The sequence below is a fragment of the Neolamprologus brichardi genome, chromosome 3 (assembly GCF_056152115.1).
Source record: "Neolamprologus brichardi isolate AB-2024 chromosome 3, ASM5615211v1, whole genome shotgun sequence".
In the NCBI taxonomy this organism is placed as follows: Eukaryota; Metazoa; Chordata; class Actinopteri; order Cichliformes; family Cichlidae; genus Neolamprologus; species Neolamprologus brichardi.
Genome location: NC_142106.1, coordinates 39,980,055 through 40,004,089, shown reverse-complemented (window position 1 = coordinate 40,004,089; position 24,035 = coordinate 39,980,055). Strand labels below are relative to the sequence as shown.

Here is a 24,035-nt window from a genome sequence, read left to right as displayed (position 1 = left end):
ATGTTAATTGACATTGAAATTGTTTTAACTTTAATTATTTAACTTTAGAACATCCATAGGTGCACCTGAGCGGGATATCTTTGGTTGCCAGTCTTGAAGAAAACAAGCACATATCCAAACATGAAAGATGCATGACTTTCCACATCTAAAAGTGTAAGTACATTATATGTCTTGATGCATGCTCAGTTATCCAGGTAAGTAAATCCCAAAAGGTTGATTCTGTTCATCTGGACGTAGCGTTTTCAGTGGGAGAAACGTTTCGTCATTCATCAGTCATATGCACATTGTAGATGCATAAATAATAACATTTGTTTTAAATCTTTTGAGAAGTTGGCAAAAAGGTTTGTACAACGTTGTGACTGTATAAAGTGTGTGAAACATGATACTTGATCTAACAATAAATTGCAAACATTCACAACCACAGACTTTCGTGCTTTAGTGTTGTTTTGTCCTCTCTGAGCAAATGTCAAGCATAGTGTCCGAGCTCACCACTCCGGGATTACAGACAACTGCATGCTCAACAATGTGAAGCCATTGTGAGCTCTAACTGGACAGATTGAAGGTTTGTGAAAGGCAGCTGCTTCTGCCTGCAGCTTAGAGAGCTCACACTGGAGCACGTCCAGAGCACAGACGAGGAACTCGTGGGCATCCTGCACACAGACACACACAGAACAAAACACAGTTTCAGGTGCAAATGTACAAACAGAGATGAGTGTGCTGCGTAGTGCAAAAAGACAGCTGCTCACTTTCTGATCGTCATTGTCAAACTCTGGATGAAACTTAGTGACTGTGTTTTTAAAAGCAGTCAGGACAGAGCTTTTGTGCCAGCTGTCGTTGTTGAAGCGGCTCACTTTGATGTCCACAAACAGAAGTGAAGCAGACACAAAGTTAGCTTGTGTTTCACATTGATCAGCAAATTTGGTGGAGAAACCAAAGAGCGACGGTGTCTGCACTGTACCCGATGAGCTGGCACTCTCGGTGAAACCTCCACAGCTGCAGCTGGCTGCAGAGCTCCTCAGTAAAGACTCTCAGTGTGAGGAGAGTGTGACAAAGTGGGTGAGAATACCACTTGACCATATCCTTAGTTAACATTCTTGTTTTGATTTAGCACCATCTCATATGTAGTCTGCACCAGGCAAACATCTACTATCCTGGGTTTGTTTATGTTTTGCACTTTTACAGATTATGTAACATAACATCTCGGTTTAAATCAATTCTTGCAAGTTTGCCAAGTTAACATGTTATTTATTTCAACTGTTAATTGGTTTAGTTTGAACTCACCTTACTTACCTGTGTTCCAGGAACAAAGAGAAGAAATGTAGTTTTACGTCCTGTATTTATAACTTCCTGGTTAATCTGAGGTCACAGGAAGAGACCAGGAGAAGAAGGGGGAGAATCTTTGTAATTTAATAAAGTTGATTTTAGAGTTTGTTTATATAGAAATGGATTTGTTGTAATATGTATTGACTATACAGCGCAGAGTTTTATTGCTAGGAAAGATAGCAGTATACATTTGAATATTGAAATGTTTGCCTTACCTACCAAATGGAATAGTCCAGGGTGAATTGACTATTTAAGCAGATGAACGCGGGTGTTCAGGGAAGAAAGGACCAGGTCAGTGTAGCTGTCTGCATTTTGGCCTTAGTTTCTGTTGATTTCAGTTCAGTTATGTTTATTTGTCCTGAGTTAACTATGGAGTTGAGTTTATTTATTTTTTGTAAATATTGTTTGGTCACAAAATGGTGAATAAATCACTCGCTACACTGGACAGCATTTGTCTCCTGCACTTCTTTAACCGCTTAAGTCGAGTCCTACCACAGAGAGTTTGCAAAGCGGGGCCCATGTAGCATGTATGCTTCAGGTTAGGCAATCTTAAACACGAGCACAAAGAGGATGCAAATCAGAGCATTTTCCTCTGTTGTTCTTCAAATCACTGACTTTAACCTGATATTCGTCTGAACACTGGCTTCATATTCAGTTGAGTGGCATCCATACTCTGTGTCCAACGTAGCCCTCTGGCTCCCCACTGGGGTAGACGGCCTGGAAACTGGCTCATCTCTCTCAGGGACTTCAGGACAGAGCGGCTCATCATCGAAGGTCACCCTTTTCTTTGAGGAACACATCACCAGTTAGTTCAACCAAAATGGATGACATAATGAGAATTTGAGTGTCAATCCTAACATTCAGACTCCACGTGTTGCTATAACAGCTGTTCACGTGTCACACTCGGCTCTGTAGAACGTACCGTGCAGAAAAACAGCAGCGAGTTGGGAGAACATGAAAGCTCTGTCTGGACACGAACGTCCTTGACTTCACATTTGTCAGTGCTGATGTTACCGTGATAGAAAGACACAAACAGTGCAGTCACAGTGATGAATTTACTGGAGAAGAAACACAAAGCAATAAATCAGCTTTAAACAGGAACACAGTAAAAGGAACTCATACCTCAGATCTGTAGCAGAAGGTGGCAGGAATGTTACACGTGTCACGGCTTCTTTGTCAGGTACAGCTGAGACTGGAGGGTTCGGACCTGCTGAGTCCTTCTCCAGACCATCCTCAGACTTCATGCGCCACCAGGAAGCCTTCTTTGTTTTGTTCCTCTGAGCCTCAGCTGGAGGTGAGGCTGGTGCAGCAGAGGTGGCTGGAGTGTCAGGGCCCACATGTTGATCTGTGAGATCCTTCTGTGCACTCACACTGGAAACACAACAATAACAGAGAAGATCAGTCTGCTGTAATGCACTCAAACTCCCCTCAGCGCCTCAAGAAAGTCAGCTAAACTGACTGCATGGAGCTGTGGACTCCACAGAGGGAACAAATCTACAACTTACACATTGAAAACTGATTCAGCTCAAATATTCAGACAAATTAGAAAACTGTGCTTAAATGTAGCTAATGTCCAATAAACAGCGTAGTGGAGGGAGTTTACACCTCCATCAGCCTCTCAAACATAATGATGTAATGCTGACCTGCTGTCAGTGTAAATCTCCAGGACATGTCAGCAAAATCAAAGTTTAATAAACTGAAATGGGGGACTTACCTAACACTAATATTTCATATAGTACTTCAATCCACTAATCAGTTCAAGGAGTTTGCTTTAAAATATAATGGAACAGAAAACCACAATGCTCATGTGCAAATAACAGTAGTCAGCTGCTGCCACAAGATGGTGACGAAGTAAAGGTTGGCTGCAAAGCTTTATGACAGAAGCTGTTTAATAAGAAAGCAGAGAGATCGCTTTACGACATTTTGGTCAATGTGTATTATTACATTTGATTAAACAAGCACTGATTTTCCTCCAGAATTTCTGAAGCTCTGTCAAAGTTTTTCTTTTCAGTCTTTTTTCAGTCCAGTCCTTGTACCAAAAAAATATCTCGTGAAACTGGATGAATGGAGGACAAAAGAAGATGTTTCAGACCTAAACCCCCACTATCTACACCAGCTGAATAGCATCTGAAAGTCATGTCTTTAAGAAACAGACAGAAGTCTAGCAAAGTCTCCACACAGGACCTGAGAGATGCATCTGAACCATCAGCTGATTCATCTACTTTTCACTGAATCAGAAATGATCTCACTGCAAGGGTGGCTGTCAACAGTAAAGTTGATCATGCTAATCATTGACTTTGAAGCTCCTTAGAATTGCAAACATTCATTATATGCTGTATTTCTGTGTTTTAATAAATCAATTACACCTGGCTAAAGACTTTTGCACAGTACTGCATATATGATGTGATCCTGCCATCCTTCTGTAAACTGGTTTAAATAACAGAAAGAAAGAGAATTTCCCTTCAAAATCATCAATTTACATTCAGTTTGCTGGAGAACTAAGTGCTGTTTTTGAAGCACTTGCTGTCAGCAAGTGCTGGGTATCTGGGGGGGCTTGGACCTCTTTCCTATGGGGCAGGGCTCTTCCAGGGGGCGGGTCTTGGAGGATTTTTCTACCAGCTATTTTTGTGCAAAGTTAATTGAACCTTGTGTTATATTAATGTATTATTAAAGTAGCATTAATACATCAGAATATAAACTTTACTTCTTTAAATTTTAATTCTAATAAATATACTCAGCTTGAATCAGCTTGGTAGAACATCAGCAGAGAAAAAGAAGACAATTTTAAAATATCTCTACATTGTAGAGAGCGACTCTAAACAGAAAATAAGTAATGAACTGGTTAAAGTGGGATTCAGCAGGTGGGGGAACTCTAACATCGGTCGTAGTGGCTCAAAAATGGAAAGAGAATCGCAATTTCTATTGAGTGTTCCAGCAGATTTTCTTTGTATACAGGCTGTGATCAGCTGATCTGGGCTGCTGGTGCTCTGAGGTTTACTGTAAGCAGGTGTTTTATGAGTTGTCCTGGCTGATTTCCATCATCTACACTGACAGCACACTGTTTATCTTGTGTTTATACTAAACAGTATAATCGGTATTCAGTGAATAAATCTAAGCATCGTCAGCTTCACTTCAAAATCATCTCAGCTGCACTTGATGTGACCCAACTCTCACCATGAGCACCACAGCCACTGTGCACCAGTCACACACACTGCTTTATTTTAAACTACGAGCTGCAAGCCAGTTTATCCTGTACTGAACTGTAGATTATTTTCATGCAACCTTTATAGTTAGTGTAGCTTAGTTTGTTTTGCAGCACTTTTCAATATATAGAAAAATGTAATGTCACATGTACAGATCCAATATGTGATTTTAAAACGTGAGGACTTACATTTCATCTTTAAATTTCCAGTTTGTCAAATCCCACTCAGCAGTCCTTACCTTTAAATCGAACCTCTCTTCTTCCTTTGCTCTCCTGTCTTTCTTATCTTTCTCCATCTCTGAGTGAAGTTAACTCTCTTTCTATTCTCTCCCTGTGAAAAACAGCAGCTGGACCTTTCGCTAGCAGCACACTGCACACAAAGATTGTGTTTGCTGATGTTTGTTGAGCTGATGGAAACGTTGCATCTGAAACGACCTGCTACTTAAAAAGATTGTCCTCTTTATGCTCCTCTCACTCCTCTTTTGTATTCCTGGCTAGATGCTGAAGTCCACTTGTTCTGCACCCTTTTGCTCTTTTTATGCTAATGGAAGCAGTTGAAAGAAGAAGAAGTTCATTTTATTTTTTAATCTGAGTTTGTTAATTTTTTCAGAATTTTAAATTCTTCTCAGGCTGCCACACTGAAAGATTCATGGAAGCACAACTAATAACTTAGAAACACTGACAGCCTTAGCTGTGTTTTAAAGTCTTCATGTGTAAAAGGATCCCTATGTTCACACATGTTAGCAACTCCTTCCCAGATATCAGTGCTGGAGAACTATAGCCAGTTCAGGCTCATTTGGTGTTTTACTTATTGTACCAAAAACTGTATTTAAACTATTAAATTACACTCTGTACACCTGTTCTAAGGAGTTTTGGGTAAGGCCATCTACACAGCAAATTCAAAAGTGTTAAATGTTTTGGTGTTAGTAGTCTTCTTGCAAAAGTAGAGTTAATTTTACTCTAAGTAGAGTCACATTCTTTTAATGTAACTCTGAGGTGTAAAATGATAGTAGTTAAAATCGAGTGTTAAAAATGAGTGTTTCTATGTCAAATCTGGAGGTGTTACAATGGAAACATTAACTCTTGACTTCTTAACTCTGAACTCCTACAGGGGCTATGACACCAATAGAGTAAATTCACAGACTCCGCCCCCAGCACCATAGGCTCCAATCGAAGCTGAAGTGAAGCCGTTTCAAAACATTTTGCTCTACATATTTGAGTTGTTTGCCATGGTTGGTAAGTCATTTTTTCAAAGATTGTTTCAATTATTATTATTAGCTTTTACTTCTGTGGCTCTTTGGAGTTGAGACAAAGCTGTGTGAAAGGCATTAGCCATGTTGCTCTGTGATAGCATAATATTCTGTTTTAGCTAGCTGAAAGGTATTGTTTGCGGGCAAATACCACAGCCTTGAAAAAAAGCTTGCATGTGAATTTTCAGTCAGATTTTTGGTCAAATACACAAAAAACAATGTCTAGAATGTGAAATGTTGGTATAATGGTGCTACTTGAAGCCTGAAAACGATCTCCCATTAAAAAAAACAAAAACAAAAACGAGCAAACAGCAGTAGCAGATGTCCTGACTGGGTTCTACGTTAGCATTTAGATCCCTCCAGACTTTTGTGCACACGGTTTAGGTAAAAATGAAAAAGGTTGACATTTTAAAATTAGTTCAGTATTACCTGTTGTCTGTGTCCTTGTCTTTTGGGAAAATACTTTACACAAGTAATGGCTCAAAAAGGATTCCTTTTTTTTTTTTTACTGTGCTGCAATTGAGCGGATTATTACCTGATTATTTGTGTCATTAATTAATGTCAACTAATTTTTATTCAATCTCCACACAGAATATGCTGTGAATATGAAGATGGAATATGGGGGAGAGCAGAAGTGTGTTGAAGTTCCACAAAGTGATGAATGAAGGACATGCATATTGTATTGAAGAAATAAGTGATGAGAATGCTGTTATTTGCATTTACCAGCTCACCTATGTCAGACCTTTTGATAAACAAAATTCTAATGAAAGTGAGAACATGTACACTGTTACATCTTTCAGAAAATGTTTTGAAATTCTTGTGCACAGTTCAGAATAAATGTTTTTCAAAAACCATTGCGTCTTTTTAGTAAATGGTATTTTCAAAAGAAATTTCTAGAAGTTCAGAACAGTAAAATTCCCGCTTTTTAGGATTAATTAGAAGATAACTCTTACGTAGTTAAACTAAAATACTCTTTGAGAGTTAATATATAAACTCTTAACACCTAGTTAGCATTAGTAAGTGTTAAATTATCAACTCCAGACAGATTTGTTGTTTAACACTAAATCAGAGTTGACGTACCAACTCTCCAAAAAGAGTTAAATTAACACTCTCTGGTGTGGACCCATATAGACACTTTAATAGTGTTGAAATCAAATCTGACAGTGTTAATTTGGACATGCTGGATTTGCTGTGTATGAATGCTATTATAATTACATGAAATTAAAAATGTTGAATTCCATGTTAAAATGTAAAATAATGATTTTAGTACTTAGAAAAGGTTTGGGAGTCCTTTTAAAAGTAATACAATATGTTTAATAGGTTTAAAAAGGAAGTGAATGGGTTTGTGATCAGCTGGATTGATAGAAGTTGCGACAGAAAGTACAAGAAGTTTGTGTAGGTGTGTATGTATGAATGACCATCTGCTCAACAGTCTTTGTTGATATTTTGTGGAGTGACTGTGAGGAGCTGGGGACATTTCTGCTCCAAGCCACCGTTCAGCTGCTCACTTTTGTTTTATTTCAAGAGCCCGCGCCATCTCGGACATCTCTGCTGATCACTCTGCATTCCTTCACACTGTATATGTAGAGAAAACATGCCCTCCAGAGGGTGGAGTTTCTACAGAGCCGATGGAAGCAGTATAAAAACATGACGTTGAAAAGACATCCACAACTACCACACTTGGACTATAAATAGCCTGTACACGGAGGTCCTCTGGATTTCAACTAGAGATGGCATGATACCACTTTTTTATGTCCGATACCGATACCGATATCATAAATTTGGATATCTGCCAATACCGATATGAATCCGATATAGTGTGTTTTTTAATCAATAAAACGTTTTTTTTTAATATCTTGCTGCATTTTGTATAAGTTTACACTCAAGTTTAAATAAATAACAACACTAAAGCTATTCTGTTATACCTGTATGTAAAAAATACACTGCGCCCAAAATATTTCATAGTTCAGCAATACTGATCAATCTAATAAACTTAAACCTACTCCATCCTTCCTATTCTGGTATTTTAAAGAGTACTTAGCAGAAATATTAAGCAACCTAACTAATAGGGTTGCAAACTCCCAGCAAAAAAAAAAAAAATAGGGAACCACCCTCCACCTCATGATGCTTAATCAATGTAATCAAATTTAATTTGATAATTGGGGAAAAATGCACAGAAATAAATTATTTTTCAAGAATAATTAAATAGATTCAACATCTTCCTTCAACAGAATTGCAGACTGCACAGATGGTATCTTCCCAAAGGAAAAAGTACTATAGCTTACTAGGGTATATTAGACTTAACAGTTACTATATACAGTAATGGACTTCTATATATTTTACACAAGATTACAACTTTGGGTGTAAGAGTCAGATAATTATTTATTAAAAGCTAGACATTTTAAATGAGAATAAGAAAGAAAAGTATTTCTTTGTGCCCCCTTTTCCCTGTTCATGCCCTATCGGCCCCCCTGGCTAAACTTTGCTAGATCCGCCCCTGCACAGCTACCAGCGTCAGCTACGTAGAAAAGGCTCCTGGTGTAGAAAGTAATAACAAATAAATTCTAACAACAGCTTATCAAGCTTAATAGTACTGCTGTTGTTCAGCCGCTGGTTTCCTCTTTCTGGTGAGAAGTGGGCCAAAAACTAAGAAGAGAGATGGACTCGCGACAGAAAAGCCGATCAGCTGATCATTAATCAGTTGCACAACAAAGGCAAGGGAAGATTGAGACAATATATAAGACACACAAACAGCCAACAGGTGAGAAGACAGTTGAAACTAAAATAAAGAAACCGGGAAAGTAGAATTGAACACAAAGCACACGAGACACAAGACTTTCAGAATAACACAGGAAATAACTAAGACTGAAACCTGGATTAAGACACACAAACTTGAAACAGACAAGAGAAACAAGAGAAACAAGAGAAAATTAACAGAATGGAAATATAAAAGGAAGAGACAAATCTAACAACTAAAGCAAGCAGAGAACAAAAGACACGGAATACAGGATCATAATAAGCACCAAGAAACTAAATAAAACTCTGTAACCACAAGGCTATAACAATAAAGAATAAAGGACCAAAATACAAGATTATAAAAAACACAAACTAGAAACCCCCTCATCATCCCCAAAACTCAAAACCCTGAGTACAAGGCCAAGGGACCATTACAGAACATTGGAGGTTTACTCTTTGAAAAACATGTTACCAACTGTAGCAGGATGTTTGCTGTCAGCAAAATCTTCATATTTGATAATACCGCTGTAAGGAATAAATCATTAACCTTCAGGCTAGGTTGGCAGCAGCAGTACAATAACATCTTGTATCCTGACATAAACTCAACCCCTCCCACTCCCTATATAACAATTTTGCTGTATGTGTTGTATAAATGGGAGGAGCCAGAAGATATCTGAGACCTTGACCTAAATGTAACAGCTGTACTTTACGTCGACGCTGTAAGTTCATTTCCTTACAATCCTCTGATTGTTGTTTAAGTTGTTGTTTTTTTTAGCCTTATTGAGAAAATACTGAAAAAACTGGGAGAGAGCAGGGGGCATTGGGGTGGATTTGTTTCCGGGCTCTTCTATAGCCTTACAGCATGTGGGTCACATGCTCAGTCAGGTCGATTGTACCGGCGCCAATAACTAGGGCTTCTTACATATATGTATGTATGTATATATATATATATATATATATATATATATATATATATATATATATATATATATATATATACAAAAGTATTGTAAAATAATCTCTGCTTGCTTAAGAAAAGCACTGAGCTAACGGGGAGTGTTGGGTTGTAATTTGATCCCATTTGCAATGTTTGGGTTGGGTTATGTTTGTTCACTTTGTTCAACAAGGAAGTTCAAAGTTTAAGTGGTATGGTCTAAGATATCGTTGTTAAGAATATACTTCAGTATCTTAGGAATTTTGCGATTAAGAACCCGTGTAAATTGTCTCCAAATACAAATGCACTACTTTATATTGTAATATAACATTACATAGTCTGCTGCCCTCATGACCCAGCCCCATATAAGCGGAAGAAGATGGATGGATAATATTGCATTTATTATTTGTGTCCAAATCTGTTGCTCTCTATTCCAAGTTGATATTTTTGCGCAGAATTTTGTTTAGGTTTCTGAAACCAAGTTTAAAGCAGAACCAAATTCAGTATCACTTTGCTAATATTAATTCTTTCTCTCTTCCACAGGCAAGCAAAGAAATGAATTTTCCAATGGCACAGTTTCAACTGACACTCGCCCAACCAACAGACACACATCATGTAGTACAGTGTATATTTAACAATAACTGCAAAAAGCTCAAGAAATTACTGAGGGACAATGACATTAATGGACTTTACCCTTCTAGAGAGTGGAGTCAATGCATAACACCATTGATTGCTGCTGTTGTAAAACACAACAGAGATTTATGTACTTATCTCTTGAAACAAGGTGCAGACCCAAATAAACCTTCTCAATATGGCTGGACACCTTTGCATTATGTCTCACTTTCCAAAGCTCCACTTTTTTTTGTGGAAAAACTTCTAGAAGCAAAAGCTGATTTAAATGGATGCCATATTTTCACACCACTGCTTACTGCTGCCAACAATGACAGAGAAGATGTCGTAAACATGCTCCTCTCTGCTGGTGCACCGGTAACACTCTTACCTATAACTCATCCTGAGCATTCTGTTCACAACAAAAGATTATCTGAGATGATTCATAAAATTGCATCCAAAGGAAATGAATTCTGTTCCAAACTCAGATATTTTTTGGATGCTAGAATTGCTATTCCTGAAAAAACACCTGAAGAAGTGTTCAGAAATTTTAACAGTCAGATGCTGTTGGAAGATCCTCAGGACCATGTAACCATGATTGAACTTCTCTTTACTGTTACAGGGCCAGGTACAGATAAATACTGCCAGGCGTGTATTAAATGGCTAAAGGAAACTGGAAATGTGAATACTTATATTGCAGGTGCAGCCAGTCGTTTTCCAAACATCCCTAAGACACATGTAAAGCTGGCAGTTCAAAGTTTAAATGCAGTTTTCTGTACAATGGATGACATAACAAATGAGCATGCAGTAGCTGTAGTTCCACAACTACTGAAACAGCTTGACTCAAAAGACAGTAGTGTTTGTGAAGCAGTGTTACAAACACTGTATGTGATAACACAGAAAACAAAAGGCACAAAGGACTGGGACTTAGACTTTTTCGAGAAGTTATGCAGAACAGTTGCCCCTTTTGTAAATGAGAAGCTCCCGACTAACATCAGGGTCTATACATACGGTATATTGGCAAACCTACGGTTAATCGAACAGGCAGCTAACATTTTTACATCAGTGAGTGTAACTTCAGTGCCCGAGGACATACTGACATCAGCTGACATGAAAATGAATGAAAAGCTGAAAGAGGTGCTGAGAAGTCTGAAAGAATATCTGAGCAAACCAAACTCAGAATGTGAGGGAAACACAGCATCGTCTGTATCCAAGAAGAAAAAGAAAAGGAAGAAGAAAAAGAAGGAAAAGACACAAAAGCAAGAAGACCCAAATGCTGAAGTTTCCACTGCAGCAACTGACCCAACAACAAAAGTTCCTGTTTTAGAATCAACTTCAAATGTAAAGCCTTTTGAATACAGCACCAATGAAAAATCAGAAAAACTAAACTGGGATCCAGTCAGCAAGAGGTGGAAGGACAAACTGGAGATGTTTGCTGGCTCAGATGACAGTAAAATATCCAGAATCAGAAGCATTATTTATGTGAATGATGCAGAATTCAGAATAGCGAAGGGAAGCGATGGTACTGAAGTCTTTTTGGGGCTGAGAGAGGACGGCACAGAAGTTGCCATTAAGAGAATGTCTAAAAGCAACTATGACGAGCTGAAGAATGAAGAAGTAATTCTACGACATCCAGAACTCGATCATCCTTATATCGTACGATATGTTGATGCTGCAGAGGATGAGAACTTTGGATATCTTTGTCTGCAACTTTGTGAATACACCTTGGAAGAATATATCAAGAATGATGACCATGACCCACTGATGTTAAAGAAACTTGTCAAACAAGTTCTTGAAAGTCTAAAGGTGCTTCACTGTCAAAATCCTAAAATTCTCCACCGAGATCTCAAACCCCAGAACGTTTTGATTGGTAAGACATGTTTGAAATTCAAGACAAAAACATTTTAATTTATGATTACCAGATATGATTTTATTTCATATCATTCCTCCTGCAGATGTTACTGGGAGAGCAAGATTAGCTGATTTTGGCATAAGCAGACGCTTACTCAAAGGCCAAACAACTTTACGTACACGCAGTGCAGGAACCAAATGCTGGATGGCCCGAGAGACTTTAGCAGCAAAATCTGCATCATACAAGTCAAGCACAGATATCCAGGTAAAGTCTGCTATATAAACTTGATTAACTAAAGGATGCCTTGTTAAAAAATACCTAAACTGATGTGTTAATGTTAAGGTGGCCGGGATGCTGATCTATTATATCCTCTCTGGAGGCCACCATCCATTTGGTGACTTGGACTTTAAATCCTTTAAATGTGAGTCAAACATTTACAAAGGGAAGTACAGTTTGGATCACATTCAAGATGAGGTGGCAAAAGATCTCATCGAGTGGATGATCAACAAAGAGCCAAAGGACAGACCCAAAGTAGAAGATTGCTTAAACCATCCCTTCTTCTGGACTTCTGAAAAGTGAGGGAATTATTGACAATTATTAAAAAAACATTTTTTTTTTATGATTCTTGGTTTCTGCCTGTCAAAGAGGGATACAGATGTTCATGTTAGAACAAACTGATCATCCCGGATCAACCTAGTTAAGCATTAATGCTAAAATGTTCTGCTAATTCTAAATCCTTTTATTACATACTTCTCCTGCTTTTTTGTATTTATTTATTATTGTTTATATTTATTTTTAATAATTTCCTTTCCAGGAAAACTGAATACTTGAGAAAGATCGGTAACAGAGACGATGTCGCAAACTATAGAAAGGCTGAACAGGAGCTGATTGATTCTCTAGAAAAATGTGCTGTAGACGGATCCTTTAAGCAGTGGAAGAATAAGGTGACTGTAACATCAAATATCAAATGTCTATATTCCTAAAATCCACTTCATAACCAATGATTTTGTTGTTGCAGTTTCCACAAGAGCTGGTTCAGAAATTGGAAGGTAAAAAGCCCTACACTGAAAACACGTTGGGATTACTACGCTTTATACGCAATCTCCATGAGCATTAGTGAGTTAAACTAAATGACTAGTGACTCTATCTATCTATCTATCTATCTATCTATCTATCTATCTATCTGTCTATCTGTCTGTCTGTCTGTTTATCTATCTATCTATCTAGAACTTTGCTTGTCTTATCTACCATACAGTAATAAAACCTTCCTTGTTCACAGTGCCAAGGAAGCAGCTCAAAATGATGTTCTGGCATTGTTTCCTGATCTCTTTGGGAGTATTCACACATTTGCAAAAAACCAAGGCTGGAATTTAGAGACACCATTAAAGGAAATGTTTCAAAGAGAAGACAGCGAGGATATTAGCACAGTTTTGATGATGCCATCTAAAAGCACGGAGGAGTCCTTGGGTGTCCCCGTTCAAGAGTCTCAACCTAGTGAAGTCAAAGTTGTCAGCAGCCATAAAAAATAAAATAATAACTGCCAGTGGTAGCAGAGATGTCATGTCGGTGTGCCTCCTGCTGCTCTGTTAGTTCTTAAGACATCACGACAGAAGACACTGATCTGCTGTGGTGATCCACATGTTTGCACATAGTTGCTGTTCCTCACACATCTCTACATTTCACCAGCACTAATAATTCACCAACTTGAAGTTAGATTTGTGCCTTCATGGATTGTCAATGGATTTTAGACACAGTATGATTTATACTGTCTTGTGTGAAACAAGTGCCTGATGTTTTAAAAAAAAAAAGTAGTTATTGATTTTTAAAAGCATGAAAGAAATAGATTAGAATTACAATTGTTTGAGTCTCTTTATTTTAATTTTGTTTTTTTGAGGTTGTGTACTGTATTTACACACAGTTATGCTACTTTTGTTATTCTGTTATCTTTTAGGTTGTAGTTTCTAATTCATTCATACATTCATTAAGAAACAAGAAGAAACAATGAGGTGTACTTAAAGAGTGGAACTTGGTAAGATCGGTAGCAAACAGAGGTCTAGGTCTAGAAAAAATACCATTATATTTTTATTCAGTTAATCTTTATTGTAATGTTACAGTTTTTCTCAGTTGCTTTGGTGCATTTCTCACAACAGAATTAAACTTTGCACAATAGTTAGTTCAACCTCCACAACATGTAGTCGTTTTGGCACAACCTTGTGGCGGTTTCATGTTCATTTTGTCCAATGGCAAATGCCTTTGGACATGAAGCCGTTGAGTAAGTACAAATATCTAAAGAATGGTCACTTTTGACTTGCTATTCATCACTATCTCCTTGCTTTTATCATGAATGTCACAATTATTTATACTTGTACCGGCTGAATAGTCATTGTCCTTACAACTAATAGTCTTCATTTCATTGCTTATGTCAGTGCACTCAAAATTGTTGAACATCTTGTCAAACAATTTGTACACCCATTTTGAAAACCCTATTTTTAAGGAGTTTCCATGAAAATCTCCATAAATTACTTTTCTCAGGTGAACCTTGGTGAACCAATCGGACAATGTATGTAGTGGTTTGGGATAATGTTAGCTTCCATCACTCTGCTGTAGTCAGGCAGTGGTTTGCAGCACACGACAGGATGCTTATGGAGTTTCTTCCTCCTTACACTCCATTCCTAAATCCAATTGAGGAGTTTTTCTCTTCCTGGAGGTGGAAGGTATATGACAGGCATCCACATACCCAAATGACCCTGCTAGCAGCTATGGATTCAGCAGAGTCCTGCAGAAGGTGGATTCGACACTCCAGAAGATACTTTCCCCGATGCATCGATAGAGCTGACATTCGCTGTGATGTTGATGCAAATTTGTGGGCAGACAGACGGGAGCGTCTAGATATCAATGATTGATATGCAGCAGTGTCTGTTTTTCAGTTTGTTTGTTTTTGTTTCATAACTACTGCAGTAAGGTTTACTGTCTAAGTGAGTTTGTGTTTGCTGTAAAATGTTTGATTTACTGTATTTCCCCAGTTGCACAATGCTGTGAACAGTTTCAATTGAATATTATCAAGAGTGCATATGAAGTGTCTTGATTTTCCTTTACAATTTATGGTTTTCAACATGCCATGCATGCTGTCCAGACTTGACATGTCATTGGGAAGCACCTACAAAGAAATCCGTCACAATGAGAACATGTTCAAACCATTTGATTTTGTGACCAAAGGTGCTGGTGTTATGACTTGTAATTGTGACAGCCCTGACACTTTGATTGATATAAGTACTTGCTTTTGATGAATATATTATCTGTTTTGATTAAGGGACTTGCTTTTGAAGCATTGACTACTTATTTTGAACAACTGACTTTTCTTTTTGATGAAGTGACTCACTTTTGCAAGTTATCCACCATGTTTTGCAGTTTGCACTAATTGTTTTGAGAAGAGCCTTAGTAGTGGTGCAAAGTTTAATTCTGTTGTGAGAAATGCACCAAAGCAACTGAGAAAAACTGTAATGTAGCCAGGTGGAAGGTCGATATTATGGGACATGCCACTGGATGGCGCTGTTTCTTTTGGGGTAATGCACTGTATGTATTTGAGTTTCACACTTGTATTATACTATCTCTGTGGGTAAGAGGGAAAATGTACCTTGTTAACGGTTTAATCTTGGCTCTGTATCTTAGCAGGAGAAGCCACTACAGTCATTTTTGCACTGCTAAGTTTGTTTTATTTCTGTATGCGTTTATATCAGACACAAAATGACGCTAGACGTCCTTGAGATCCAGATGCTGATAAAGTTGGGGAAATAACCTGCAGGAGCAGTGGGTTACCAGTTCACAAAGCTGTTACTGGATAAGAACTGTCTGTAACAATTTTATTTCTTTATTTTTACAGCTTTTTTTATTTTCTTGTAAGCGCTTACTTTATCATTCAGATTAAAAGAACCCCAAAGATAATCTGTGTTCTGGGCTGGTTAATTTAGCCAGGCTACATTAAATTATGTGTGTGTGTGTGTTTTTTTTTTGGGGGGGGGGGGAGGGTTGAGGAACAGATATAGAGACATTTTTGATTTCTTCCACAAATACAAAGGTAAAAAACGAGCAGCAGTTTACACTGTTATAGTTTTAAATACTTCCATTTCTGATCGCAGCCTTTCACACATTATAAACAGAATAAATACGTTGGACATGCATTTTGCTTTGTGGAAATCACCTCGGGCCTATGACAGATTCGTACAAACATGTATGTCACATAGTAATTGAAAAAATCTTTGTACTTAATAGTAAGAGCCACAAGTGGATTTAGTAAATATTAAGAGTTTAAGATTTTAACCATGCAGGGGTTTATTTTTTCCTAGTGAATGGTACTGCAAATTTGCAAAACATACACATTACACATATTTAAGAAACATGATTTCGTATTTTGTTTCTCATCATGTTTTCTAAAGCAAAATACAAAGTAAACTGTAGATGCTCTTTCAGAACATCCATTGGACCTCTGACAGTAGATGCCCATAAAGTAGCTGGAATGGTGAAAACCCAGTAGAACTTTGTGGAACCTCTCGGTAGGCAAATAACAAAAATGGCAGCCATTGGTCCCAATCTGACCCTGTTTCATTCACAAATTTCCTGAGCATTGATTTTAAGGTCTTGCTAAATCACTCCACAAGGTCATCGGTCTGTGGGTGATAGGGACTGGTCTTAACACCCTGAATCCCTAACAAACTGTATACTTCTTTGAGCATCTTAGAAGTTGGTCCCCTGATCTGTGATGATTTCTTTTGGGATACTTACTCTGGAAAACAACTGAATCAGGCAGTTAACAATCTGACGAGCCTTTATTTTCTTCAGGGGGAAGGTTTCAGGATATTTTGTGGCATAGTCACAAACTACAAGTATGTACTTAAGACCTGCTTTACCCTGTTCTAATGGGCCAACAATGTCCATGGCAATGCGTGAAAAGGGTGTATCAATGATGGGCATTCTGATAAGTGGAGCTCTATCTGCTTTCCTGCCTGGAGCTGTTAACTGGCACTGTGGGCAAACTTTACAGTATTGTACCGTATCACTGAACTGTTGGGGCCAGTAAAATCTGGGAATCATTCTAGAAAATATTTTAGATTGTCCCAAATGTCTTGCCCAGGGAATGGAATGACTCATTTTCAAAATGGTAGATCTCAAACTCTGGGGGAATCACCAACTGTTCACCAATCTTGCTACGGCGATACAACAAATCTCCCTTAACCACAAATACTTCCTGCCTTCCCTCAACTTTAGTTGACTCTGGAACACATTTAGAGAACAATGGTTTAAGTGTTAGATCCTCTTTCTGAAGCCTAGCAACCTGACTAGCACTGGGGAGAGACTCAGTCTTTAAAGGATCTAAAATGTGTTCAGCTACTCTTGTTCCCTTCACCTTTTCATGTCTTCTCTGTCTCTTGGTTTTTTTTGGTTTAGAACGAGTGCTAGACTTGTCCAATGGCACATCCTCATTTGCAAAAGGTAATTCATCCCAGCCCAAAGCATTAACCTGTTGCTCCTTAACTTTTGACCTTGTGACTGCCAACAAACTTTCAACGATTTCAGTCTGACAGGAATGCTTGGCTATTAGCTCTGTGAGTACTGGAAGATCACAGCCCAACACCACTTGATAAGGCAAGGTTTGCAGCACTCCCACTGAAAGAGTGTAGCACTGGCCTTCTACTTCAATTACAACCTCAGCAACTGGGTACGATACCTTATCACCATGAATACAGCACACATCCACTGTTGCTCCTGAAAAGATCACATCCATAGGAAGACTGTCTTGTCTAACCAGAGAGCGATTACTTCCTGAATCTAACAGAGCTACACAGGGTTTGTCTTCAACAAATACCCCAATTGATGGCTCATGTTGCTGATATTCAAGTTCATTTTTGTGATTCTCACTGACTTCAGTTTGTCTAACAGAACACATGTAATTTTTACTAACTGACATCGTTGTACACTGAGCTTTAAGATGACCTATTTGACCACACAAATGACATGCTTCATGGGTTTTATTTTTTGTCTCAGATCTGGCAGGATCTGAGTTATACCAGTTCTGTCTTGTGTGCTTAACTTTCAAGTCAGTGCCACCACCTAACTTGTTCAATGGCATGTTGGAATTTGACTTACAGTTTTTCTCCATTGGTTTGGCTCATTTCTTGAAACAGAAATTACATTCTCAAAATAACATGGACAAACCTCCAAACCTCTTGGCAAATGTTCACAACAGAATGGCATTTCTCATTCATTTTATCAAATGGCAAATGCCTTAGTACATGTCTCAATTGTCTCAGTGCATCTTTGCAAATGATTAAGTACAAGTAGCCTACAGTTATACAGTTAGCCCACATTTAGCACATTTTCCAAATGAATAGATCTTGTAGATCTAAACTGATTACTTGATTCTCAGTCTAATGATCATTCTCTCCAAAACATGTCAGCATGATTTCATTGTATAAGTACTCGCATGCACAACCGTCTGTTCAATCGTCAAAATTGGTCAAGAACATAATACCATGAATACCATATATGAATTTCTTTGAATATTTGATAAACTGATGACAGTCATTGACAGTCAGGTGAAACTAGGTGTCACACACAGGTGTGTTCCATGATTGTGTGCTGCCAAACACAGATGTATAGAGCTTGACCAGAGCCAGTCAGATCACTGAACATGGATAGGCAAGGCCAAGCAAACGGACAAGGGGAAGTTCTTCTTCAAGGAAGAGGAGGACGAAGAAGAAGAAGAAGAAGAAGAAGAGGTGGACTGAGAATGCGTGGTGGAGGAATAGGGGGAAGAGGAAGCCGAGGAGCACGAAGACACTGTGCTGTCCCGAATGAAATTCGGGCCACAATTATAGACCATGTCATAAACCATGGCCTCACAATGGCAGAGGCAGGTTGTCGAGTGCAGCCTAATGTGCCTCGCTCTACAGTCTCCTCCATTATCCAAACCTTTCGCAGGGAAAACAGGTATGTACTCTATGTAATCTATAATGGAATTATATGTTGTATAGGACAGGGCACTGTGTGTGAGGCAAAAAATGTATAACTTACTGTAGAGATTTTGTGTGCACCTGCCTACAGTGGTAGGTCTATACTAGCAGGTGGAGAGGACTAGTGGAATGTTTTGATACTAAATATGACAAGAAATATATTGAACAGATTACTGTAAACTATGGAATTACATAATTTATACAGTTTAGAGTAGTATTCCAGTCACTGTGCAGCGGGAGAATGAGTACAGCGACCACTGAATAAGTCCTTGTTCTTTGATTTTGTGTTCATACAATTTACTACTGTAATGTACATTTTCTTTTTACATATGTATGAAACTTTCTTTGCGTGTGAATAAAAAATGGTTATCATTTCCTTGGTAGTGTGAGTGCAATCTGTGATGTCAAACCTTGGAGGCTACTCTTTTCTGTTGTATATTGTTGGTCCTCTGCCATAGTGACAAAACATCTAAACATTTTGTATGGCAGTACTCACACAATGCCAAAGGGACGATGCATTTTGGGGGCAATGACTATTCAGATTAGAAAGAAATGTAGTTTTGACACATGACTGAACTGTTTTAGGGGAGATATGAGCTTTTGCAGGTGGACCATGTTGTTGTGATCAACCATCCAGGTTTATTTTGACAAAAGCACCAAGAATGATGAGAATGTCCAATCTGTGTCGAGAAATGAGCCAAAGCTATGGACAAGGATCTTTGCCATTTTGGAGACACTGACTGTTTAAATGAGAAAGGGATTTAGATTGAAGCCTGAGTGAACAGTTTTGGAAGAGATATGAGCTTTTGCAGGTGAGCTATAGTGTTGTGCTAAACTGTAAGAGTGTTTTGCCAAATGATCTTAGAGTTTTGAGAATGTAATTTCTGTTTCAAGAAATGAGCCAAACCAATGGAGAAAAACTGTAACTGGTGTGAAGTCTTTTGATGGTCGACGAGCTGCTAAGAAAGCTTCAGCCAGTTCTGCTGCTTCCTTGGAAGTCTTTGGGTTACGTTCCTTAATCCACGTCCGAAGATCAGGATTCAGAACCTTGAGAAACTGTTCCATGATGATGGCGTCTCCGATTTGATCCTTTGTCTTTGTTTCAGGATTCATCCACTTGATGTACAACTCCTTTAGGCGGACCTGCAGGATGGATCAGATGAGTTTGCCACCTACCTTGTGTCCTCATACCTGGTGGTAATGGACAGCATGTTGCCTTATCAGCTCTGGGGTCTTTTGTTTGATGGTTCCACAGTGCCTCCCTCTGGTCGTGATGAAGTATCACACCCCTCTGCTCTTTCTATTACTGGGAATGTCTAGAAAGCACAAACCTTTAATAATCACAGCTGAGATCATAAACTGTAGTTATCCTTCCTTCCTTTCCTTCTTCCTTCCTCTTAAGCACTTAAAGGTTGCTGGAGATGGCTTGAAGACTATCCCAGCTTTCACAAGGTAAAACTCAGGGTACACACTTTACAGTTCACCACTCATGATCACATTCCCAATAGATGATTGTAATTCCCAAAAGAATCAACAATTAACCTAAAAAAGAAAGTTGTTGGACTGTGAGAGGGAGCCGGAGCACCCTCAGAGAACACAACATGCAAACAGCAGCCAGCAGATTCACATGCACGACTTTCTTGCTGTGAGGCAACAGTACCAACCACTGCACCACCGTGCTGACCTTAGTGTGCAGTCATATGGTGGAAAATGTTACTGTGGGTGCGCTAGATTATATTACATACAGAAAAAAGTACTGATTTATTATTTTAGTGGGCAAAAGAATCAAGATTGGATCTAAAGGATGTAAATGGAGAAGCACAGTGCATTTCTACTCAGTCTGAACACTCGACACAGCCTCGTTCACCCAGCTGCACACACATGATTAGGGGAAACTTAACGTTCAGTATCTTATTTTTTCATCAAAAGACTTTCTCTGTATCTCTGCTCTGTTTGTTTTTGACTTGAAACACTGAATAAAAGTTTTACTACACATCTGTCTCTATTGTTTAATCAGCAGCTGTAATACTAAACTGTCCAAAATTTAAAAGTCTACATTTAGTGGATTTAGAGATATTTATTTCACCACTTTTTGTTAATGATACTTTATAAACCTATTCTGCTGTTTAACAAAGACAGTATCATCATGTTTAAAGCACTTTTAAATCTAACAGCAGCACTCAGTTCTCCTGCACATGTGTGATCTTGGAGTGAACTGAAGGTTCAGATGCATCTCTCAGGTCCTGTGTGGAGACTTTGCTGGACTTTGTCTGTCTGTTAAAGATGTGATTTTCAGATGCTATTCAGCTGGTGTAGATAGTGGGGGTTTAGGTCTGAAACGTCTTCTTTTGTCCTCCATTCATCCAGTTTCATGAGATAACTTTTTGGTACAAGGACTGGACTGAAAAAAGACTGAAAAGAGAAACTTTGAAAGAGTTTAAGAAGCCTGGAGGAAAAGCAGTGCGTGTTTAATCAAATGTAATAATACACATTGTTTAAATGTCCCAAAGTAAAGAGATCTCTCTGTGAACCTTTAATTTATCACCCTCTTGTGGCAGCAGCTGGCTAGTGTTATTTGCACATGTGCATTGTGGTTTTTTATTCCGTTATAATTTAATACAAAACCCTTTAATTAAATTAGTGAGTTGAAGTAATATATGAAATACTATTGTTAGGTAAGTCCCAGAGTTCAGTTTATTGGACATTAGCTACATTTAATAAGAAGATATGACATCCAAATATATGCTTATGTCAACATGTGTTAATTTGATAAAGTTTACTGAACAAATTTGAATCATCACAACAACCAAAATGTTAGCAACTCATCACAAGTCATGTGGGGAGGGGGGGGGGGTTGTCCTGTGACAACCTGTTTGGCTTCCAGAATCGTGACATCACACCCATTTAGAATCTTACCACCACTTTGATCCTTTGATCCTAAAACCCTTAAGTAGAGGTGAGAAGCAACAACTTTTAGTTCGTTGTTCACAGCATTTATGTTCGCAGCATTGAAACGTTCGAGAGAGAAACCTTTCAAAACAATTGGATCCTTTTCAGAGCAACTTTTTACACTTTCCAACATGTCTCTGAAAAAACACACAAGAAAAGAAAAAGTACAGCCCAGCTCTTCTCTTCTGGCTCAAGAAGACAATATTCAAGTTCAGAAGATGTGCTTGGAAGAAATGCATGAGGAAAATCTCATGAACAAGCACAACAAGCAACACCCGGCCCAGGCAGAGAGTTTTTTAAAACAACAAAAGGAGATTATCTTCCTCAGAGAAGAAAATGAGAGAAAGACTGCTGAAGTAGATAAATTGTTCAGCCAGCTTCTTGAAAAGGAAGATATTCAGAAGGAGAAAGAAATGGAACTCCTAGACGTGCGTGGAAGGAACTTTGAGCTCAAAGCAAAGCTTGATAAAGCAATAGAAAAACTCAAAGAAATCCTCCAGCAGAAGAAAAATGAGAAAGACAAGGACAAAAAGGATCGAGAGCTGCAATTAAAGCTTGATGAAGCTCTGCAAAAAAATACAGAAATCCTCCAAGAGAACAAACGACAGGAAATAGAACTCCAAAACTTGGGGATAAAATACAGAGCATTGCTTCAAGAGAGAAAGCAACAACCAATCAAACAGAAAGAAAGCAAGCTTGAAAGCGAGCTGAAAACAAAGCTTGATAAAGCACTGCAAAGAAATGTCCAGATTCTTCAAGAAAAAGAACAACTGGAAATAAACCAGAGAGACATGCAGTGCCAACTCCAAAGAATGGAGGAAAAATGCAGAGTCCTGGAAGTAAAACTTCATAAAACTGCAGTGCACAAGCAGAAATATCAAGAGCTGCTTCAAGAGAAAGAACAACAGGACATAAAGCAGAAAGAAGACAAACGTTTACTCCTGGACTTTGAGAGAGAAAACCAAAAGCTGCAAGAACTTTACAAGAAAATGAACAACAAAGCAACTGAGATGGAAGGAGAGAAGGAGAAACTGCAAAAACAGTGCTCAGTGATGCAGAGTCAGCTCAATGGCATGCTGACAAAAAACACCAAACTCGAGGAACTTTCAAACACCTTGAAGTGTAAAAACACTGAGGTGCAGCTGCTAAAGCAGCAGCTCAAGAAAACAAATGAAGACTTGCAGTGCAAACTTCAAGAAACCGAGAGGAAAAGTCAGCAGTTAGAAGACACTCACAACAAATTACAAGAGCGTTATACAGAGATGCAGGAGGCAAAGGTAATGCAGGAGGAAACATCTAATGAGTTGAAAGAAAGGCTCAAAGACAAACAAGCCGAATTAGAAGAAGTGGAGAAAACATGCAGGAGACTTGAGAAGGAGAATACCGAAACAATCGATCAGCTGAGAACCCTGATCCTAGAGAAAAAGGTTCTCGTGGAAAAGCTCCTGGAAAAGAAGAAGAAACGCTTCCGCTTCTTCTGGAGGAAGGACACTCCTGCTTTTTCTTCTCTTTCTACTTTTTCCACTGCTGATGTCACCTCGTCTTCCTCCACCTCTGTTCCATCGTAATTTTGACCTCCCCTCTCCTGCCCTCTCCCTCTCTCCTGACACCTTGACACCTCTCCCTCCCCTAGCTCCCTTGAACTCCTAACACCTGTTCCATCCCCCTTCCCCCTCTCCCTCTCTTTTCACCCTCACCCCCCAACCAGTCCCGACAGTTGACTGCCCCCTCTAGAGCCTGGTTCTGTCATAGGTTTCTTCCTTTAAAGGGAGTTTTTCCTATCCACTGTCGCACCTAGTGCTTGCTCAGAGGGGATTGTTGGGGTTTTCTCTCCTCTATCTCTTTCCTCCTTTCTATCCCTTTCCTTTACCCCCCCCCCCCCATCCCCCCCCCCCTTCTATTTCCCCAAAACTTTAATAATAAACACAATTGGCTGCATTTTAAATGTGTCTGATCAATGTCTTCATTCAAGAATGAATTGTCTTTGTCACAGAGTCATGTGTATCCTCCAAGAGAGGAAGATCATTATGGTCTCCACCGTCCGTAGCAGCATCAACTATGTCAAGATGGACAGAGACTTCAATATTGGATTCCTGTCAAATGAAAAGAGGTTCAACATAGCCTTGACGAGAGCCAGGTCCCTGCTTATAGTGGTGGGAAACCCTGTGATCCT

The 24,035-nt window shown here is 38.8% G+C and overlaps 2 protein-coding genes across 2 annotated transcripts; both read left to right on the top strand.

The window, feature by feature from the left end:
* Positions 1–9,985: 9,985 nt before the first annotated feature.
* LOC102779302 (uncharacterized) lies at positions 9,986–13,691 on the top strand. The gene is made up of 6 exons (XM_087837628.1): positions 9,986–11,924; positions 12,010–12,170; positions 12,249–12,481; positions 12,721–12,850; positions 12,925–13,022; positions 13,186–13,691. The coding sequence occupies exons 1-6, from the start codon at positions 10,001–10,003 to the stop codon at positions 13,433–13,435; spliced, it is 2,796 nt and encodes a 931-aa protein (XP_087693754.1). The 5' UTR covers positions 9,986–10,000; the 3' UTR covers positions 13,436–13,691.
* Positions 13,692–21,909: 8,218 nt separating this feature from the next.
* Positions 21,910–23,511, top strand: LOC148104307 (uncharacterized). Its single transcript, XM_087837627.1, has one exon. It carries the CDS (start codon positions 21,910–21,912, stop codon positions 23,428–23,430), a length of 1,521 nt encoding a protein of 506 aa, XP_087693753.1. The 3' UTR covers positions 23,431–23,511.
* Positions 23,512–24,035: the final 524 nt, after the last annotated feature.